Source organism: Vigna angularis, chromosome 1 (genome assembly GCF_016808095.1).
Source record: "Vigna angularis cultivar LongXiaoDou No.4 chromosome 1, ASM1680809v1, whole genome shotgun sequence".
NCBI classification, from domain to species: domain Eukaryota; kingdom Viridiplantae; phylum Streptophyta; class Magnoliopsida; order Fabales; family Fabaceae; genus Vigna; species Vigna angularis.
In genome coordinates, this window is record NC_068970.1 from 2,688,953 (window position 1) to 2,705,175 (window position 16,223).

Consider the following 16,223-nt stretch of genomic DNA (forward strand, 5'->3'; position numbering starts at 1 on the left):
ACCATCAAACCTCTACGAACCCTTCACGTATTTTCTACCAGTAAGTGTATAACGGGTTTCATGTACCAAGGATGCTAGCTTGCTTTTCATGAACGTTTTGTGACACAAACCTCAACAAATAAAACAATGCTTGAAGTGGTAGATGGCTTAATCAAATTACACAATTGATTCAACATCTCATATTTAATAATTTTTACAAAACAATCTTTGGAAAACAACCTCTGAACTTCTGCAATTGTCACAGTGGTGTGAAGTTCTATTTTCAGCCTAACATGTTACTACTTACTAGTTGTTGAATGTTGCAACAAATGGTAGGAGGCGGTGGAGAATGGCAACAGCAACTTGGTTATTCTAACTAACATCAAAGGAAACATAATATATCATCATATAAAAATAAGGCTTTTAGTTGGATTTGGATTTAAATTTGAACGAGAAAAGAAAAAAGAAACGTAAGGGTCAAATGTCCTTCCCTAATACCTCTCGATCAGTGCCATTTGGAGAGAATAACGTTAACCTCTCCATATCTCTAAGCTTGTCTGTTCCCACCAACTGATCCAATGTCAAATATCTCCTCCGCAAAGGTTGCTATTTTTCCTTAACCTCTGCATCTCTGTTTATTATTACTGCCCTCCCAAAACCAACAAAAGGAAACCACCTTCACTATTTCTAATAACCCCTATTCGCGTTTTGTCCTCCACTTCCAATATTCGCGCTATCATATCACTCTCAAAATGGGGAGAATGGGACAAGACTCAGACCCCAAGTCCAAGTTGGTATTAGAGATTTGCTCCATTTCCACGCGTTCTGTTGTATGTGTTCATCATAAACTTCTCTCAGAATCAGCCAACACAACTTTCGTTGACTGGTATTGCATTCTTGGAGTAAGTTCTTTACCTTTCTTGTTCAAACAAACCGTATATAGGTTCTCTTTTATGATGTAAAGTTTCTCCATATTGGGTTCTCATAGGTGGAAGAAAATGCAGGGGTGAGTGCCATCCGTAAGAGGTACCATAAACTGGGTAGGTTTAACTGGTTCTATGGCTACGTGAAATCTGGCATTCTCTCTATTTTCTGAATAATGAGAAGCTTCTTTTTTCTTTTTCCTTCTGCAGCCTTACACGTTCACCCGGATAAGAATAAGCACCCCAAGGCTGAAATTGCTTTCAAGCTCGTTTCTGAGGTATTTCTGTGATGTTTTGTTTTCTTTTAATTGGTTAGGTACTAAGCCTTCAGGTAACATAACAGAAACAATGAACATTTATCTTCTGTTGATTCTAAACTTTGAAGGTGTTATCAACACCCCATGTAGACATATACCATAAATTCCTTCACAAGTCTGAGTATATACAATCTCAACCCCCTGCCATCCTTTTTCTTGTAGGCGTATGCATGTTTATCTAATGCAGCAAAGAGAAAAGCCTTTGACTTGGAGAGATATAAGCATTTCTGCATCGAGTGCAAAAGAATTCCGTATACATCCAGTAATGTCCCTGTCAATTCAGGGGGACGAGGTTTTAAGGCATGGAATATCATCACAAGATCAAGATCTTTTAAACTTTGGAGAAATATTAGGGAAATGAGAGAAAGATTCATGGACGAGGCTAATGTGATAGAGAACTGTTTGCGAACAAATTCAATGTCAAGGAAAGAATCTCCAGGCCAGAATCCGGTTGGCTTTCTACACAGAAGCAAGTCGCTTCATAGATTTGAGAAAGAAACCCCTGTTTTCAATCCGTCGGATTATTTGTACCAAGGCTACCCTCACCTGAGGAGCAATATTTACAAGAATTCTTCAACTTTTTGGTACTTGCAGAGAAATAGTATGCTTCACAGTGAAAAGGGAGGAGCGCTGCATGCCTCCCCTGTTTTTGAGGTCCAATCTAGGAGTTTGTTTGCAAGCAAATTCGCTTTTGTCCCATCAAAATGCTAGTTAGAAAGATTTTTTTTTAACGTAATGTGATTGTCAGACTCCGGCTTCTTCCAAGGATTAATTGCATTTCGTTTGAAATTGGCCTGATATATATCCGTCTTATTATGAACCTCCCAAGCGTAAAATATGCATTGATTAAATAAAAGTTAGATAACAGCTTGAAAAATGAAATTGAACAGTAATACATGTACTACAATACACACCGTCCAATAAAATTGCCTGGGGTTGCAAAATTGCTGCATTAAATATGCAAAAGTAGATCATTATACATCTAGTAATTCTGGTTGTCAAAATAACGGCAACAGCTTTCTCGGCCAAAATTTTAGTTTTTGCCTTTTAACTCGTTTTCTACAAATTCATAAAAAAGTAGATCGTTACTGCCTCCACATCATAACTTGGCTACTGATATCTTGTACCACACCTGTCCCCTTGAGATATAGTCCCCCCTTCTCCATACAAGACAATCATTGGTTTGCTTGTTCTTTAAGCTTCAGGTTCTTGAGAATTCCGCGGTCAATTAGAGGCTGGAGCTCTTTTCCAACAAGTTTTTGCACTTTCGTATCTGGGGATTCTAAAAATGCTGAAACAATCTTGCAGCTGCAATCATATTGACATGACAAAAAGCCGTAAGAAACCAATCCTTTGCACCCAAACTTCGTTGGTGAATAATCTGAACTAAAGTAAATGAAAATTACCTATGGCCATGCGCCCATAACTCACTTTTCCCTTTAAAAGCCTTTTCCCATAAGGTGGAAGCAAAGTTGGGGCAATCCAAAATCAGTTTTCTAATGGTCCGACTAGAATGGAAATTTTCAAGGACATGCTCCTCTTGTGAATCTGCTGGTTTAGGCATTGCTGCAAGAGAAGCTACTGCGTTGTGGAGAGAATTTATCTTATCATCCAAAGTTGGGCGCATTATGCCATCAGAACCCCCTGTTGCAACCTGCATGTGCAAATGAATTTAAATAAGAAAGCAATACTTGGTAACAAACTTACAGAACTGATGAGATTATAATATCAACATCCTCTTTATTACCTCATACAAAATCTCCTTGCCAAAATTTGACCGTAGCAGTTCTCCCACGCTCTCAATACATACATCAAGAAGACTCTGCAAAGCAAGTAACAAGAGAACAACATTTTAGGCACAACTTCATAATTCACGAGTTCAAATTCACATATAGTAAAATCAGTACTAAGTTCCTTCTAAAGTTTTTTTTAAGGTTAGTTGTGCAACGACCCTTATCTAACTCATTGATTTATTTGTATTATTCTTCAATTATCCCAATTTTTAATTTCATCATAAATGTATAATAATAACTAAATTAGGTGACGGGTATGATTGACTAATAATAGTCTTCACCTTTTAAAATGGCATACATCTATAACATTGAAACATAAGGATCAGAGGCAATATGAATTATGCAAACACAATACAAAAAGAAATTGTTCGAAACAAATCATAACGAGCTTAAGAAGTAATATATTCACGTATGACATAAAATGTGTAGAGAGTTCCACTCAATATTAACCAAGCAATTGTCCACTCTGCACTAAATCAAGAGGACATTGTACATTACATGCAGAACCTTTGTATTCATTTTCTTGAGTGAAAGACCTAATTGTCCTCTCTGCATTAAATCTATCTAGAGTTTATTGCATGGAAGATATGCAAAACCCATGTACCTTCTCTTGAATAAAAGACCTTTTCATTCTCTAAATCCCGTGCTCCAGATAAAACAGAAATATGTACAAAAACTTTATTTTATCCGAAATAAATCAGGAACAAAAATTAAGGAGAGACAAACAACAGTAGAAAAGACAGGTGAAACATGTAAAAAATCAAACTGGAATAAAAGCCAAATCAACCTACATCTGCAAGTCCACTCTTGATCAATAGCTCCTGCCTTCTAACAAGTGGGTCTTTTTTCCCACTCTCAGCTAGGTCAGAATCATCCACAGAAATCTTATCTTTATTAACTTCATCCACTGCCATGTCTTCCTCAGATTCATTCTCACCAAGTGAAACCTTCGTAGTTTCAGTAAGAGAGCCAGCTTCTGACTGATCCTGATAGCATACAGAATGAAGAATGTGACTAATATAGTGGTTTCTTAGTAATAAAAAACCAGAAAAGATAGATTTAAGAAATAACCTTCAGAGATAGAGAAGGTATAGATAAACTTAGAGTAGCAAGATCATCAGGACTGAAATAGCGTGAACTATTAGGATGTAATAATTGGAGTAAGGGTCGCCTTCCATTCTGTAAAATTCAAAAGTAAACAACAGAACTTAGAGAATTACAACCAGAAAACACAATAAACATATAGATATCATGAGAAGGATCTCTAAGAAGTGTTCTATTAATTGATGAAAATTATATTCACTTCTCCTTCATAATGCTTGTAAACATCAAAGGTAAAGTACAGTAGGACAAACCTTATCCAGAACAAGCTCCTTTAGTACTGACTGAAGCTCACGAATGATAACCTGCAGCATGAATGATATACTGCTTACAGATATTGACTATTAATGAGAAAAACAGAAACATAACAAAACCAAACAAACCTTTGTTATCAGTTTTGTGTCATCAACAACTGAGAGGATGCAAACCAGCACCTGAAAAATTGATTATACAAATTTATTCATAAGAAAAATCTGAATGGAATGTAAACAGGTAACTTATAGTGAAAAATTAGTGAAAAGTTAGGTGCACAAACATTTTTCACTAATTTAAGTTGGTATTAAAATTATGATTGTTACTATACTATACAGCTTAAATAAAACTGTTTTCTAGGTATATTTACTTAGCATAAGGGGTTGAGTGTTATAGGGCATACCGTTCCCTTGTAATGTAATCCTCTATAACACATCAGCTGAGAGCAACTCATTGATTTTTATCATTAAAGTTGGAAATATGTCATTCTAAAACAAGTTCTAAAGTAAGAGTCAAAGATAACAACCACATATGAGAAGCAACTATTGAGTCTATAAACTTCCCAACTATTGAAGTACATGAGAGGCATATAAATAAGTGATAGGCCCATGTCATTACCATACTTTAGAAAACCAAGAATCAAAAGAACGAATTTACACAAGCAAAGTGGGATTGATATAACAAAGAAGAGAATGGATTCTCTGCATTGCCATTACCACTGCATGAGATCCTACTCCTTCAATAAATTTTACTAATATTAATTCTTAAGAAAATAAAATTTAAGTCCAACTCAATCTTACAAAATTGGTTTGCAAGATGAAGCTTGCATCTACTAATATACTATAATTTGACCTTATCTCTATTCGATATAGACTCTTCAACACATAAACCTTATATCTATTCAATATAGACTCTTCAACACATAAACCTTATCTCTATTCAATATAGACTCTTCAACACATCCTCTTATCTTGAAGACGGGACATCTCAAAAGGGAGACTTGGGAGAAACTCGAGTGACACAAGGTCTGACTAACTTGAGTAGGATAAGTTTCAGATGCCTCTGATACCACTTATATGTTATAATTTGACTTTAGTTTTAGTCTATGTGAGCTCTTCAATAATAATATATTTCTATAATAAAAGTGAGATTGTACAAATTAAAGAGTGGATCTTAACATGACCATCTCATGCTTTTTTCCACTCGAGAAAATTCATTTCCAACAAACAAGATACAACATATAAGAAATCAGTTGTACAGATGTTAGTAGTAGATGTTTGGCAGAAGAATAAGAGAGGCAGTTATCGAATATTTCTAAACAAGGGGAAAGAGGAAAGGTATGCAATTATTCAGAATTTGTGGTTTTAGTATTGGCTGGTGTTGGTGCTCTCTTTTAAATAGCCTCCATTGTTTGAGAGAATTCCAGTTTTAAATTTCAGAACCCAAAAAATGTGTTAAATAAGCACGGAAAAGTGCATGTCTTTCTGAACCCTAGATATTTTGCAAAAACAAATCCCTATCAAACGATTTATGTCCATATATGGTTCACAGCTATTTCAAAAAAATTTAATTACTAAAGTGTGAACTGTGTCACCAGGTCAAATATTTTTTTTCCCTTTTAATCTGTGCCCAGGGATAGACGCTAACATTAATAATTTGAACTTAGATAAAGGCACAACAAAACCATGAATAGGCTGGGCCAACAAAAGACAACCTCAGTCAAATTACTCACCATGCACCCATATTGATGATAAGCTGTTTTGTCCACGTGCCCTTTCAATCCTTTGATAATCTTCTTTCTTTCCTATGAATAGAGTGTAAAGAGCAATCATATGCTGCATTCATCATAAAAAATACTCTAAACATTTATATTGATAAGAAAGAAGTTGCTGGGCACACCTTAGCATTTCCATATTTTACACACAGAGTTCCAATTTTGGCTCCATCCCTCGTGCCAATCATTCTAACAATGAGTGGACTTGATAACTGTTGGATTATATCTGTGACAGAAGACTTTTAAAAAACTTGATTTAGATGTTATTGCCCAAGGTGAAATTTGTTGCAGAAACAAAAGGCGTGAAGAAATATAGGTGAAATGGGAGAGAAGCACCTTGTCAGCAATGCTAAAATATTCCAGCAAGACTCTGTGTAAGATAGAATGGTCAACTATCCCTTTTTCTAAAATTGGCTGAATCACTGACGTCATATGTCGCAAAACTGAACCTTTCTGTAGTTTCAACTTGGACATCACATCTAATAATCTGACATACAATAAAAACTATTTAAAAACCCCAGCAAGAGAAAAATAAATAAATTACCATATTGAATTCTTACACATCCCATTAAAGTTGCTAAAATTAAGAAATCAACATCAATTCTGTCAGGAAAAGAACCAATCATTGCAAGGAAAAATTGTCCATAACACTGCTTTATACAGCTTCATTGAATAAAACTGTCAATACAAATTTCATGAGAATTTACTCATCTACAAGTATCTAAATGAAAGTTGAGATCCAAGAAAATGTACTCTATTTCCCAAGTAATGAATTTAAAATTAAACTTATTTCAAATCATTTAGTGTACTCACATAAAGCAGTGGGATATCCAGCAAATCGTCAGAAATTAATTAATTATAAATTGAATAAATTTTACTTCCTGGCTTCTATAACCATGATCCTTCAAAAGAAACCCAAAAGGCATTCAAATATAAGCAGGTCTCAAAGAAATAAATAAAAGTTGAAACAGAAAGTTCATCTATCTTTTCAATGTAACTTTTGCAAAGGTTGGATATGTCCTGCATTTTCCCTCCTTCCATGAGAATTGATAACAGTTACATATTTTAGATTCCAGTTATTATTTTTTAAATTAACTTACATTGATGTTGAATTGTAGACTACCAATAGCCGAGTCATTACCTGCTCTCTTTCAGTGACACTAGATCCTTAAACAACTGAAGTTCTGTGGAGTATAATTCCAAAAGCAGTTCTTGCTTCTGTGCAGCATTTGCTAACTCATAAGCATGCTCAACAACTGCATCACATGTAGATACACAACTTATTGCAGGAAAGTTGACTTTGGATAAAAATTATTTCATATCGGGTCATGAAAAATCAGCAGAAAATTAGTGAGGAGAAACTATTATTGGAATTTCCTCCCAAGTTCCTTGTTAGTCACAATGTTTTAAAGCTAGGATGGCTGCACATAATAGTTGGCTTAAAAAACACCATCCCGAGATAACACATGGGAGAACTGCTGCTATTCAAAAAAATATATATAGTTTATATAATATATACCATATACAAAGAAACTATCAAAGTGATGAAAAAATATTCAAAATCAGTAACATTTATAATTAACAATAAAAATTCAAAGTTGTTTTAACAAAGCATACAAGTAAACACCAACAAAAGTCAAATAAAAGTTTCATGGATTGCAATTATCAGTCATCATCTTCTAAATCCAAGTCTTCTTTACCATCTTCACTATCATTGCATTACGTCTATATATTTCAATTTTGCAAACTAAAATCCCAAAATAACCCTCCAAAAAATCCTAATATCTCATTACTAAGGTATTTTTTGGAATCAAGGCATGGCACCATTCTAGTGCCCATTATGGTTGATTCGGCCCACTACAGCTGCTGAACTAAACTACTCCAGTAGCAACCCCTGTAACAGGCAATGGCCACTCCACACTGCTATAGTGTGCTATTTAAAACCATGGTTAGTAAATCTGTTATCCTAAACAATTCAGATCCAAACCATGAACACCCACAAGAAAAATACTACACAAACCAAAGTCACATACCAACTGACCCAACCATATGACGAAGAAGAGGAGCAACATGACCATGGAGTGTTGAGATAAAGCCTGCTAGTTGTTTCTTGGAGGCTGAAAAAGGAGAGCTAATTAGAAGAAAAAATGACACTGACAAATAACCACGTATATTTCACATATAACATACCGTTGTCAAGCATCTTCTTCACCAAGTGAACAGCATAGGCATTGTATGCTAGATTTAGAAAATGTGGAGAAAGCTCTTCAAATACTGCATCCCTTTCAGATTGTGAACAATGTTTGACACAAGTCTGATTGATTAAAGCCAAAAAACAAGAAAAACACGTAAACTGCAAGATCTTCTAGAATTATGTGAAACTGAACAATGAAAAAAAAAAACTAATATACTTGAAGAACACGAGATGAAATGTGAGAGCCAGCAATCTCTGGAATCTTCCCCTTCATCTTTTGCACAGCTTCTGTCACTAGCCTTCAATCATATAAAAGTCTAAAGTAAGACATAATAGGGACAACAAAAATTTTCAGCATGCCATTGACAAAGAAATATCAGTCCCTAAATTTTTTTCTTAAAGAAACATACTTAGCTCTGTCCTCTTTAGCAATTTCATGACGTCTCATTTTCTCCCAGAGACGTGCAAGCTCCTGTATAGAATTAACCAAAATCAAATAACCAGGGTTCTAAATTGCGGACAATAACAACTGTTGCATCGCAATGTTGTCAATGTGCTACAACAGTCCGCAATTGCGGTATAAATTTTAATCACGTAAATTTAATCTTATATTCTAATTGAAGTGTGATGGTATAGGATAGTAGGCGAATACGAGAGGCGTTTGGCGGTGACAATTTGGCCAACTACACAAACTCTTAACATAAAATAAAAAATTTATACAACCTAATGAATAAAACATATACCAAAAAATTATAATAAGTGTATAATGCTTCTTTCCATTAATAAGAATCATACAATAATATCACGCAATGAGCAACCGAAATTTAGAAATATAGTTACAGCACTCAGTTCAAGAGACAAATAATATTTACAAATAGGAATAGGAATGCTCTCACTTGCTCAAGAGTATAATGTCGCTTTCTCTTCTTTTTTCTGGCATCCGCAAGTTCCTGAGATGAAACAATCACAGGCTCAGCTAATCAATCAAAACAAGTAATCTACAAATTTTTCGCTGATCAACTAGAATAGAACAATCCAAAAATTGAAAAAAAAAAAATCAAACAGTATCGGTATAATTAACCTCATTACAGACACAGATCGAAATCATAAATGTGCAACACGCTATTTCAAATGATTATAATAAAGAAGAAAAACCTTGGCCTGAAGACGACGTTCTCGGCCAGTAAGAATAGGCTTCTGCTGCTTCGTGTCTTTGGCAAGAGAGTGTGGCTTGTGCTTCTTTGAGGCAGTGAGATTGGAAGTCTTGGAATTAGATGGAGATTCCCGAGTTTTAGTGTCGAGTCGCTTTCTCTTTTTCGTGTTCCCGTCGTCCTGCTTCTTCGCCGCCATTGCTCAAGCTCCAAGGTTACGCTTTCCGCGTTGAGTTAGTAGCACCTATCGCTCGGAGGGAACCCGCGGGTTTACGATTACTAGGGTTTATACAAATTTTTCAGATATCTAAATATATGTTTTCAATAGCGTTATTGTGAAATGTCTTTTTTATCCTTTATAACTGTTGTAGTTTATTTTGCAAAATTACACATCAATCTCTGTATTTAAAATAAATTATGCTAAATATTTGTATTATTTGACTCTAAAAATCTCTGATTGTTTTCTACTAGGCATAGCATGGTGTGCATATTGTGAAATACCTCTTTATGGATTAAAATTCAGTATCTTGTATTAATATTTTTATATATGCATGAGAATTTAAGACAATTTAGAGGACAAATTAAAAATAGGATTGAATTTATAAACGAAGAAGGTTCGGCCATTATTGAGATATGTAAAATTAAGAGAAATTCTATATTTTAATTAAACAAAAAAAATAGAAAAAATAATCAATAATAATTCTTAAAAATTTAAATAATATTTGTTTCAAAAGCATAAAGTTTCATTTATAATCGAATAAAAAAATACAATAACCAAACTTTTATTGTAATATGCACTGTCTAAGACTGTTATGTAGATTTATTTATAATAATCACGATTCAACAAGTTATATAATACATTCATTGATTAAAAAAAATAATAGTTACACAAATTAGCAAAATTACAGAACAAATTTATGATTTGTAAATTGACTGTAATATATTTGTAAAACATTTCTGATTAATACAAGATCAACTCACGAAAGATAAAATATACAGCCATTTTCCATTCAACACAACTCAATCTAAAATACTTATACCTCTTCATGGACAAACTTTAGATTTCTAAAGAGAAATGTTGCACTTGTAAAGAATATATGAAACATAGTTCTAACAATATGCAATTTAAATATTTGTCACGTAAATTCAGTTAAATAGATGGAAACAAGATTGAAATGCATAAGTGGTAAAGTGGTAATAATATAATAAAATAGTAATAAATAGTAAAAAGAAAAAGAAAACGTAAGAGGGTATGTTTATCCCCTTACATCACATCCGTCATATTTTTCTCTCTCACGTGAGTATATAAGCTTTTATTACATAAGAATCTTAAGAATCATGAGATTACATCTTTTCCAGGCAATAGATAGGATCGGTGGGTATGAGAGGTTGATCGAGATCAGCATTGTATATCATTTGATGGTTGTTTCCAGAATTTGTCTTATTTTTTATATTCATTTCTTCAAGGTAAGAAACCAATAAAATCTTCAAAAAGGATCAGAGTGCGACGGCAGAAGCCCAACAGGTATATGTTTTTGTGTGTTTATAAAGAATAAATGAACCAATACACAGGTTTCGAACAAAAAAAAAACAAGAAAACATGCCAAACTAAAATATAGCTCTACCAACTCAAATTGAAATAGAGGTCGACCAACGGCTAGTTCGGACTTGATAAATTTCTCTTTAACTTGGCCAGAGCTAGCTCGATTTCAATACTCTATCAACAAGCTATTTGCATATGGGTTTATTAACAAATCTCATATAAATGATCTAAGTATAAAAAAAAAAAGTTAAACATGATAGCTTCAATAAAATTAAATATCATTGCATAACATTCCTAAAGTAAAACCTAGACTCAAAATTAACTTCAAGTCTTATTTTCGATTTTTTTGGACATCTTATTTAATTTTCATTATGCTTGACAAATTATAATAAAAATCCATGTTTGAAAAAAAAAGTTACGGTTAGATGTACATTATATTATATTATTGATTTTTTTTCTTGCTATTCGTGATTTTAAATTAAACTGATTTTAAACTAAATTTATAATCTGAGGTCAAGCATTACTATTTTTTTGGAAAAGTTTAAACATAATTCACATAAACAAACAAATTAACTAATAGGTTATTTTCTATAGTCGTTATCGTTTCTAACTTATAGTTTGAAGAATTTAATTACATTAATTTATTTGGAGGAAAACTTTGTTGCATCCAATGTTGTTAGAGGTGACAAAATTTTAATATGTCTTGTCCGCAACTTGCAAAAAATGATTAGGATAGATTGACCCACCAGCTAATAATACACCATGAAACTTTGGCATATTTCATTTAGCTTTCAGGGTGTCGCACTTTTATGTGTTAATGTTAAGATCAATTTGTGATTGCGTGAGCTATTTGTTTTGGTGGTTGTGAAGTCATTTACTTACAGGCGATGATTTAAGTAAGAATCATGGGTGAAAGACAGGGAATGAATGCATTATAGATACTTTCACAGCCTTACAAAAATTACAGTCATTTTACTACTAATTTAAAATAAAGTAAAATAAAATAATATAATTAAAATATTATTATTTAAGTTATTAAATGAATTTTAATTTTGTAGATAATTTAAGTTGTCAAATGGGTATATTTTGTTCGGTGGATGTGAAACATAACACCACCATAGTATTTAAAAAAATGTAATTAAATTTTCTTCCATAATTTCCTTTTAATTTTAATTTTATCTTCCCAATTAACTTTTTTTTATTATAAATACCAATTTTAAGTTAATTTTAATATCATTTCCATTATTTATATTTAAAATTTAAAAATTATATTACATTTATTTTCAAAGATAAAATATAATTATTTAATTTTATTTATTAAAAAAAAATTATCGTACCCATCTACACAAATTTTTAGAAACTTTTATTTTAAATATATTCAAATCACATAATCTATTTCTATAATGAAAAACAGCATTATTACATTACTCAATAAAGAGAATGAACTTAATAAAAATTGTCAATGATCATGATACGCCCAATATATTCAATCTCTGGTCACAGATTATTTTTTCTGCTACAAACATTAAAACAAATACATCTCTTTGATAAACTTCGAGGTCCCTTACCCCTTCGAAGGATTTCTCACATTTTTCCAGCCTACAAAAATAAAAATTACAGCAAAATGGGAGACACAACTTTCTGCCTTGAATTCAGAGTACTCTGTTATTCATGTAAAGTAATCGAGTACTTTGAAAAAAAAATCAGACAACTGGATCATTAGATCACCAAAGTTACCTGTCAATAATTGATGAGCAATCATTTCTCAAATATTACCACATATGTATACAAGGTTTCGAGGTTTGAAAAAAATGTTTGATGAAAGTCACACATCTATTAGTGATAAGAACAGTTTCCACGAGTGGTAAGAAAAGTTTAAAATATATAACTAGGTGGAATTATTCTATATATACTGGTTCTCAAAAATTGAATTAAGCTTAAAATGTATTTTTTAATACGACATCAAAATTATGAATTAGAATCTATTTCATCAAGTATTATTGTTTGTTTCGTGTACTATATTATTATATTTATTATTTATTAGATATATTATTAATTTCATTTGTTATCGGACCGTTACCCGAAAACAAAATTAAAATCACCACCTAAACATAACCTAACGTTTAAAAAAAAATTAGAAGTGCAATTCCAGAAGCCTCTACATAATGTTTCTTAATTATGCTGGACTTCGGGGATAAGGATCTAATAGAGAAGCTAATTTATAATTGTTTCTCAAGGCCTATTTAATCGTGAATGATTCTTCTTCGACACTTGTCGGTACTGCCATACTTCAAAACAATAAATGTTTTTTAATCCTTCTTTTAATTATAATTAAGCATGCATGCTTTGCTACTATGATTTTTGGTTATATTTGCTCAGTCAATGATTTGGAAATGCTTGTCAGTTGTCACGCCGTGGTATCTGATATGGATGCAATGCAGTGTAGGTATATTGTGTGCGCACTTTTATAATCGTTATTAATACAATCCAACTAATAATATCACTCGGTGCATGCATCTGCGCCGCTACAAGTTCATGGTAGTGAGAAGCAGAACATTTTTGTTGGTCTCTCAAAGTCTACTAATGGTAGATTTTGGCGAGATCCGAGGCAGAATATTTGCCTCTTAATAAACTTTGGACTGGCATTAACTTTGCCATAGGTTGAATTTAGTGAATTTTTCGTTTCTTTCTTTTCTATGTGGTCCTATTATCACCAAGTTATAACACTATTCTTTAAATTGATAACAATGCTTTGTTTTTATCATAAGGAGGCCAAAATAAGCCTTAATGGGAATAATGGTAATGAAGTTACTGGTGAGGTACCTGAAGATAAATTTCTGTCCCCCACTGCACGTTGTAAAGCCGAGTTTGATACACGTAAATACATTGACTACTACAAAGGAATTCCTCACATGACCTAACCTTTTTTTTCTCTTTTATTTGGTGAAATATGTAATCACTGTGCATTCATCAACGGTTTAAGTCAAATCGTTGAACATGCATAAGATGGGAAGATTTTGTGCGTCTCTGCGTGTGTTTTCGAGTGCTGTGAGTATATATAATTTGTAAAAGTATTCCATATATGCAGACAAAGTGTTTGTTTTTAGCGAAATTATTTTTCTCCAAAATAAATCCTTTTGTATATGGCTTCAATGATTTTCCTTAAGATGAGTTTGGTTCCAGTAGAATAAGATGACAAAACGAGTACTTTTTTTAAGAAAATCTTGAACTTTGACATGAATAACTTCAATATTCTGTCCTTTTTACATCAGTCTTGGTTTTCGTCTGAAACTACCTACGGCTCTTGGATTCCATAATTATTTGGTGATGAACAGCAAAGATACCGAAAAACATATATACGAGTACGTACTATATATATATATATATGATGGAGCGTTGTTGGGGTTGTTTGAGTTTGGGTGAATAAGGTTTAACTCTTAGGAAAGAGTGAATTGTTTAGGGAGAAATAATTGGGTGTGTTCTGTTTGTCTTTTGGTTGGGCACATGCAGGTAACAGTGGCAGAAAATGACTTGATGGGAGGGACCTTGGTGCTTCCATCTACAGGATTCGGATACACTTCTTGCATTGGCCCCATAATCCATGATGAGACCTTCTCACCTTCAGCTTTTTCTATTCCCCACCTTGTCTTCACACTTCTTCAAAAATCACCTCTTTTCAACAACATCTAACTCTTCTACGCACGCATCTACATATATATATATATATATATATATATATATATATATATATATATATATATATATATATATATATATATATATCATAATTAAAATCTTCCTTTTTCACACCAAATTGTGGTTCAGATTCTTTGCCCTTTCAACCAGGTAGATTAGATTCATTTCCACACGGTAATCAAATAATGCTCCTCACTCAATAATATATATACTTAAAAGTAGGTGTATGTACATATATCTCCCTGTATGATCCAAATAATTTAGAAAAGAAAAAGTTGTGCAATATCTCTGTCATATAGGTATGCATTTTTGACTTTTGTAGCTTTATTCTAGTTTCTTCTCTTCTCCCCAAAGGAAAATCAATATAAAACAGCTAGCTCCCAAAGATTTCCAATTTCAAAAACTCAGCCAGCTAGTTGAACAGTGGACACACAGCAACTGTCTAAACCGGGAAAAAGCATTCGATTGCAAAACAATGCTCGGAATGGAAGGTGCCGTTTTTAGCTAATAGCTGAGATATAAATGTTTGCCAAATTCTAATGTTATTTGTCCTTCAAACTATGTAAATTCTTTTTCAGTTTATCATTACTGATAGCAATAGACACGACATTTGATATCAGTTTTCACATTTGCGATTAAAAAAAAAACTCATGTATGAGATTATATTATACTTATGTTTTACGATACCACAGTTTATACGTTAAACTAGTTGATTGGATGAGTTACTTTCTAACAACTAACAATCTAGTTATTGAATTATTAGTATTTGGTATTTGATAATCTAACTGCAAAATGAGATAATAGATGTAAGACATGGCTATACATGTAAATTTTATAATATAAATCAGACTTGTATTTTTAAGAAAAACTATATTATTGAAGTTGTTACAAACATTCTAATTAAATATAATGTCCTGTTTTTCTAATCTAATATTGTTTGCAAGAATGGATATTGTTTTAAAAACATTATTTATAAGATATTAATAAAAAATAATTAACAGTATGTCATTTAACTTCAGAAATGTAATATCTTAATAAAATATAGTAAACTTATAACGGTATAATTACCAGAGACCAAGAAAAACTAATGTATCTAGTGCCTAGATGAATACAGAACTATTTTTGTTGGCAGTTAATATTTATATCCAAACTTATATAACACATAAAAACTGCTATAATATTAAAATGTACTGATGTTAATTTTTTTACTCTGTTATTTCTTTATTGTTAAAAATAAAAAATATATATATTTTTATCCTCACTCTCATTTTCTATTATGTATTTTTTGGGGGTGGAGTTACAATTTAACAAAGACGAAACATGATTTAAAGAAGATTTAAATTTCGGGGGTTGGTAATAATTAGAAAATTGGAGGTGTGGGTTAGATAGTCTCTTAAGCTAGGTAAGCCACTAACCCACATGAATAATCATTGACAACTTGCATTTTCGATATACTAATTCTTACCTTTTTGTGATGCTCCTTCTAAAGGATTTAAGGCA

At 32.4% G+C, this 16,223-nt stretch overlaps 2 protein-coding genes across 2 annotated transcripts; one reads left to right on the forward strand and one right to left on the reverse strand.

Annotated features, from left to right (window-relative positions):
* Positions 1-227: 227 nt before the first annotated feature.
* LOC108319182 (J protein JJJ2) lies at positions 228-2,091 on the forward strand. Its single transcript, XM_017550225.2, has 4 exons — positions 228-881; positions 968-1,019; positions 1,113-1,180; positions 1,382-2,091. Exons 1-4 carry the CDS (start codon positions 732-734, stop codon positions 1,928-1,930), a joined length of 819 nt encoding a protein of 272 aa, XP_017405714.1. The 5' UTR covers positions 228-731; the 3' UTR covers positions 1,931-2,091.
* A 47-nt stretch (positions 2,092-2,138) lies between these two features.
* LOC108319172 (pumilio homolog 24) lies at positions 2,139-9,780 on the reverse strand. Its single transcript, XM_017550217.2, has 17 exons — positions 9,489-9,780; positions 9,230-9,283; positions 8,744-8,805; positions 8,551-8,632; positions 8,330-8,453; positions 8,173-8,256; positions 7,281-7,395; positions 6,476-6,626; positions 6,265-6,378; positions 6,098-6,169; positions 4,497-4,547; positions 4,368-4,418; positions 4,084-4,191; positions 3,804-3,998; positions 2,967-3,041; positions 2,626-2,873; positions 2,139-2,527 (listed from the first exon to the last, which is right to left on the reverse strand). Exons 1-17 carry the CDS (start codon positions 9,681-9,683, stop codon positions 2,395-2,397), a joined length of 1,914 nt encoding a protein of 637 aa, XP_017405706.1. The 5' UTR covers positions 9,684-9,780; the 3' UTR covers positions 2,139-2,394.
* Between the last annotated feature and the right edge of the window lie 6,443 nt (positions 9,781-16,223).

Excerpts from the sequence above, each read along its gene's own strand:
- LOC108319172 (XM_017550217.2), bottom strand. The coding sequence starts at position 9,683 with ATGGCGGCGAAGAAGCAGGACGACGGGAACACGAAAAAGAGAAAGCGA. Across the intron at positions 8,633-8,743 it reads GCTAAAGAGGACAGAGCTAA|GCTAGTGACAGAAGCTGTGC; the intron begins GTATGTTTCTTT and ends ATATGATTGAAG. Across the intron at positions 6,170-6,264 it reads TAAAATATGGAAATGCTAAG|GAAAGAAAGAAGATTATCAA; the intron begins GTGTGCCCAGCA and ends CTCTATTCATAG.
- LOC108319182 (XM_017550225.2), top strand. The coding sequence starts at position 732 with ATGGGGAGAATGGGACAAGACTCAGACCCCAAGTCCAAGTTGGTATTA. Across the intron at positions 1,020-1,112 it reads TAAGAGGTACCATAAACTGG|CCTTACACGTTCACCCGGAT; the intron begins GTAGGTTTAACT and ends TTCCTTCTGCAG. Across the intron at positions 1,181-1,381 it reads CTTTCAAGCTCGTTTCTGAG|GCGTATGCATGTTTATCTAA; the intron begins GTATTTCTGTGA and ends TTTTTCTTGTAG.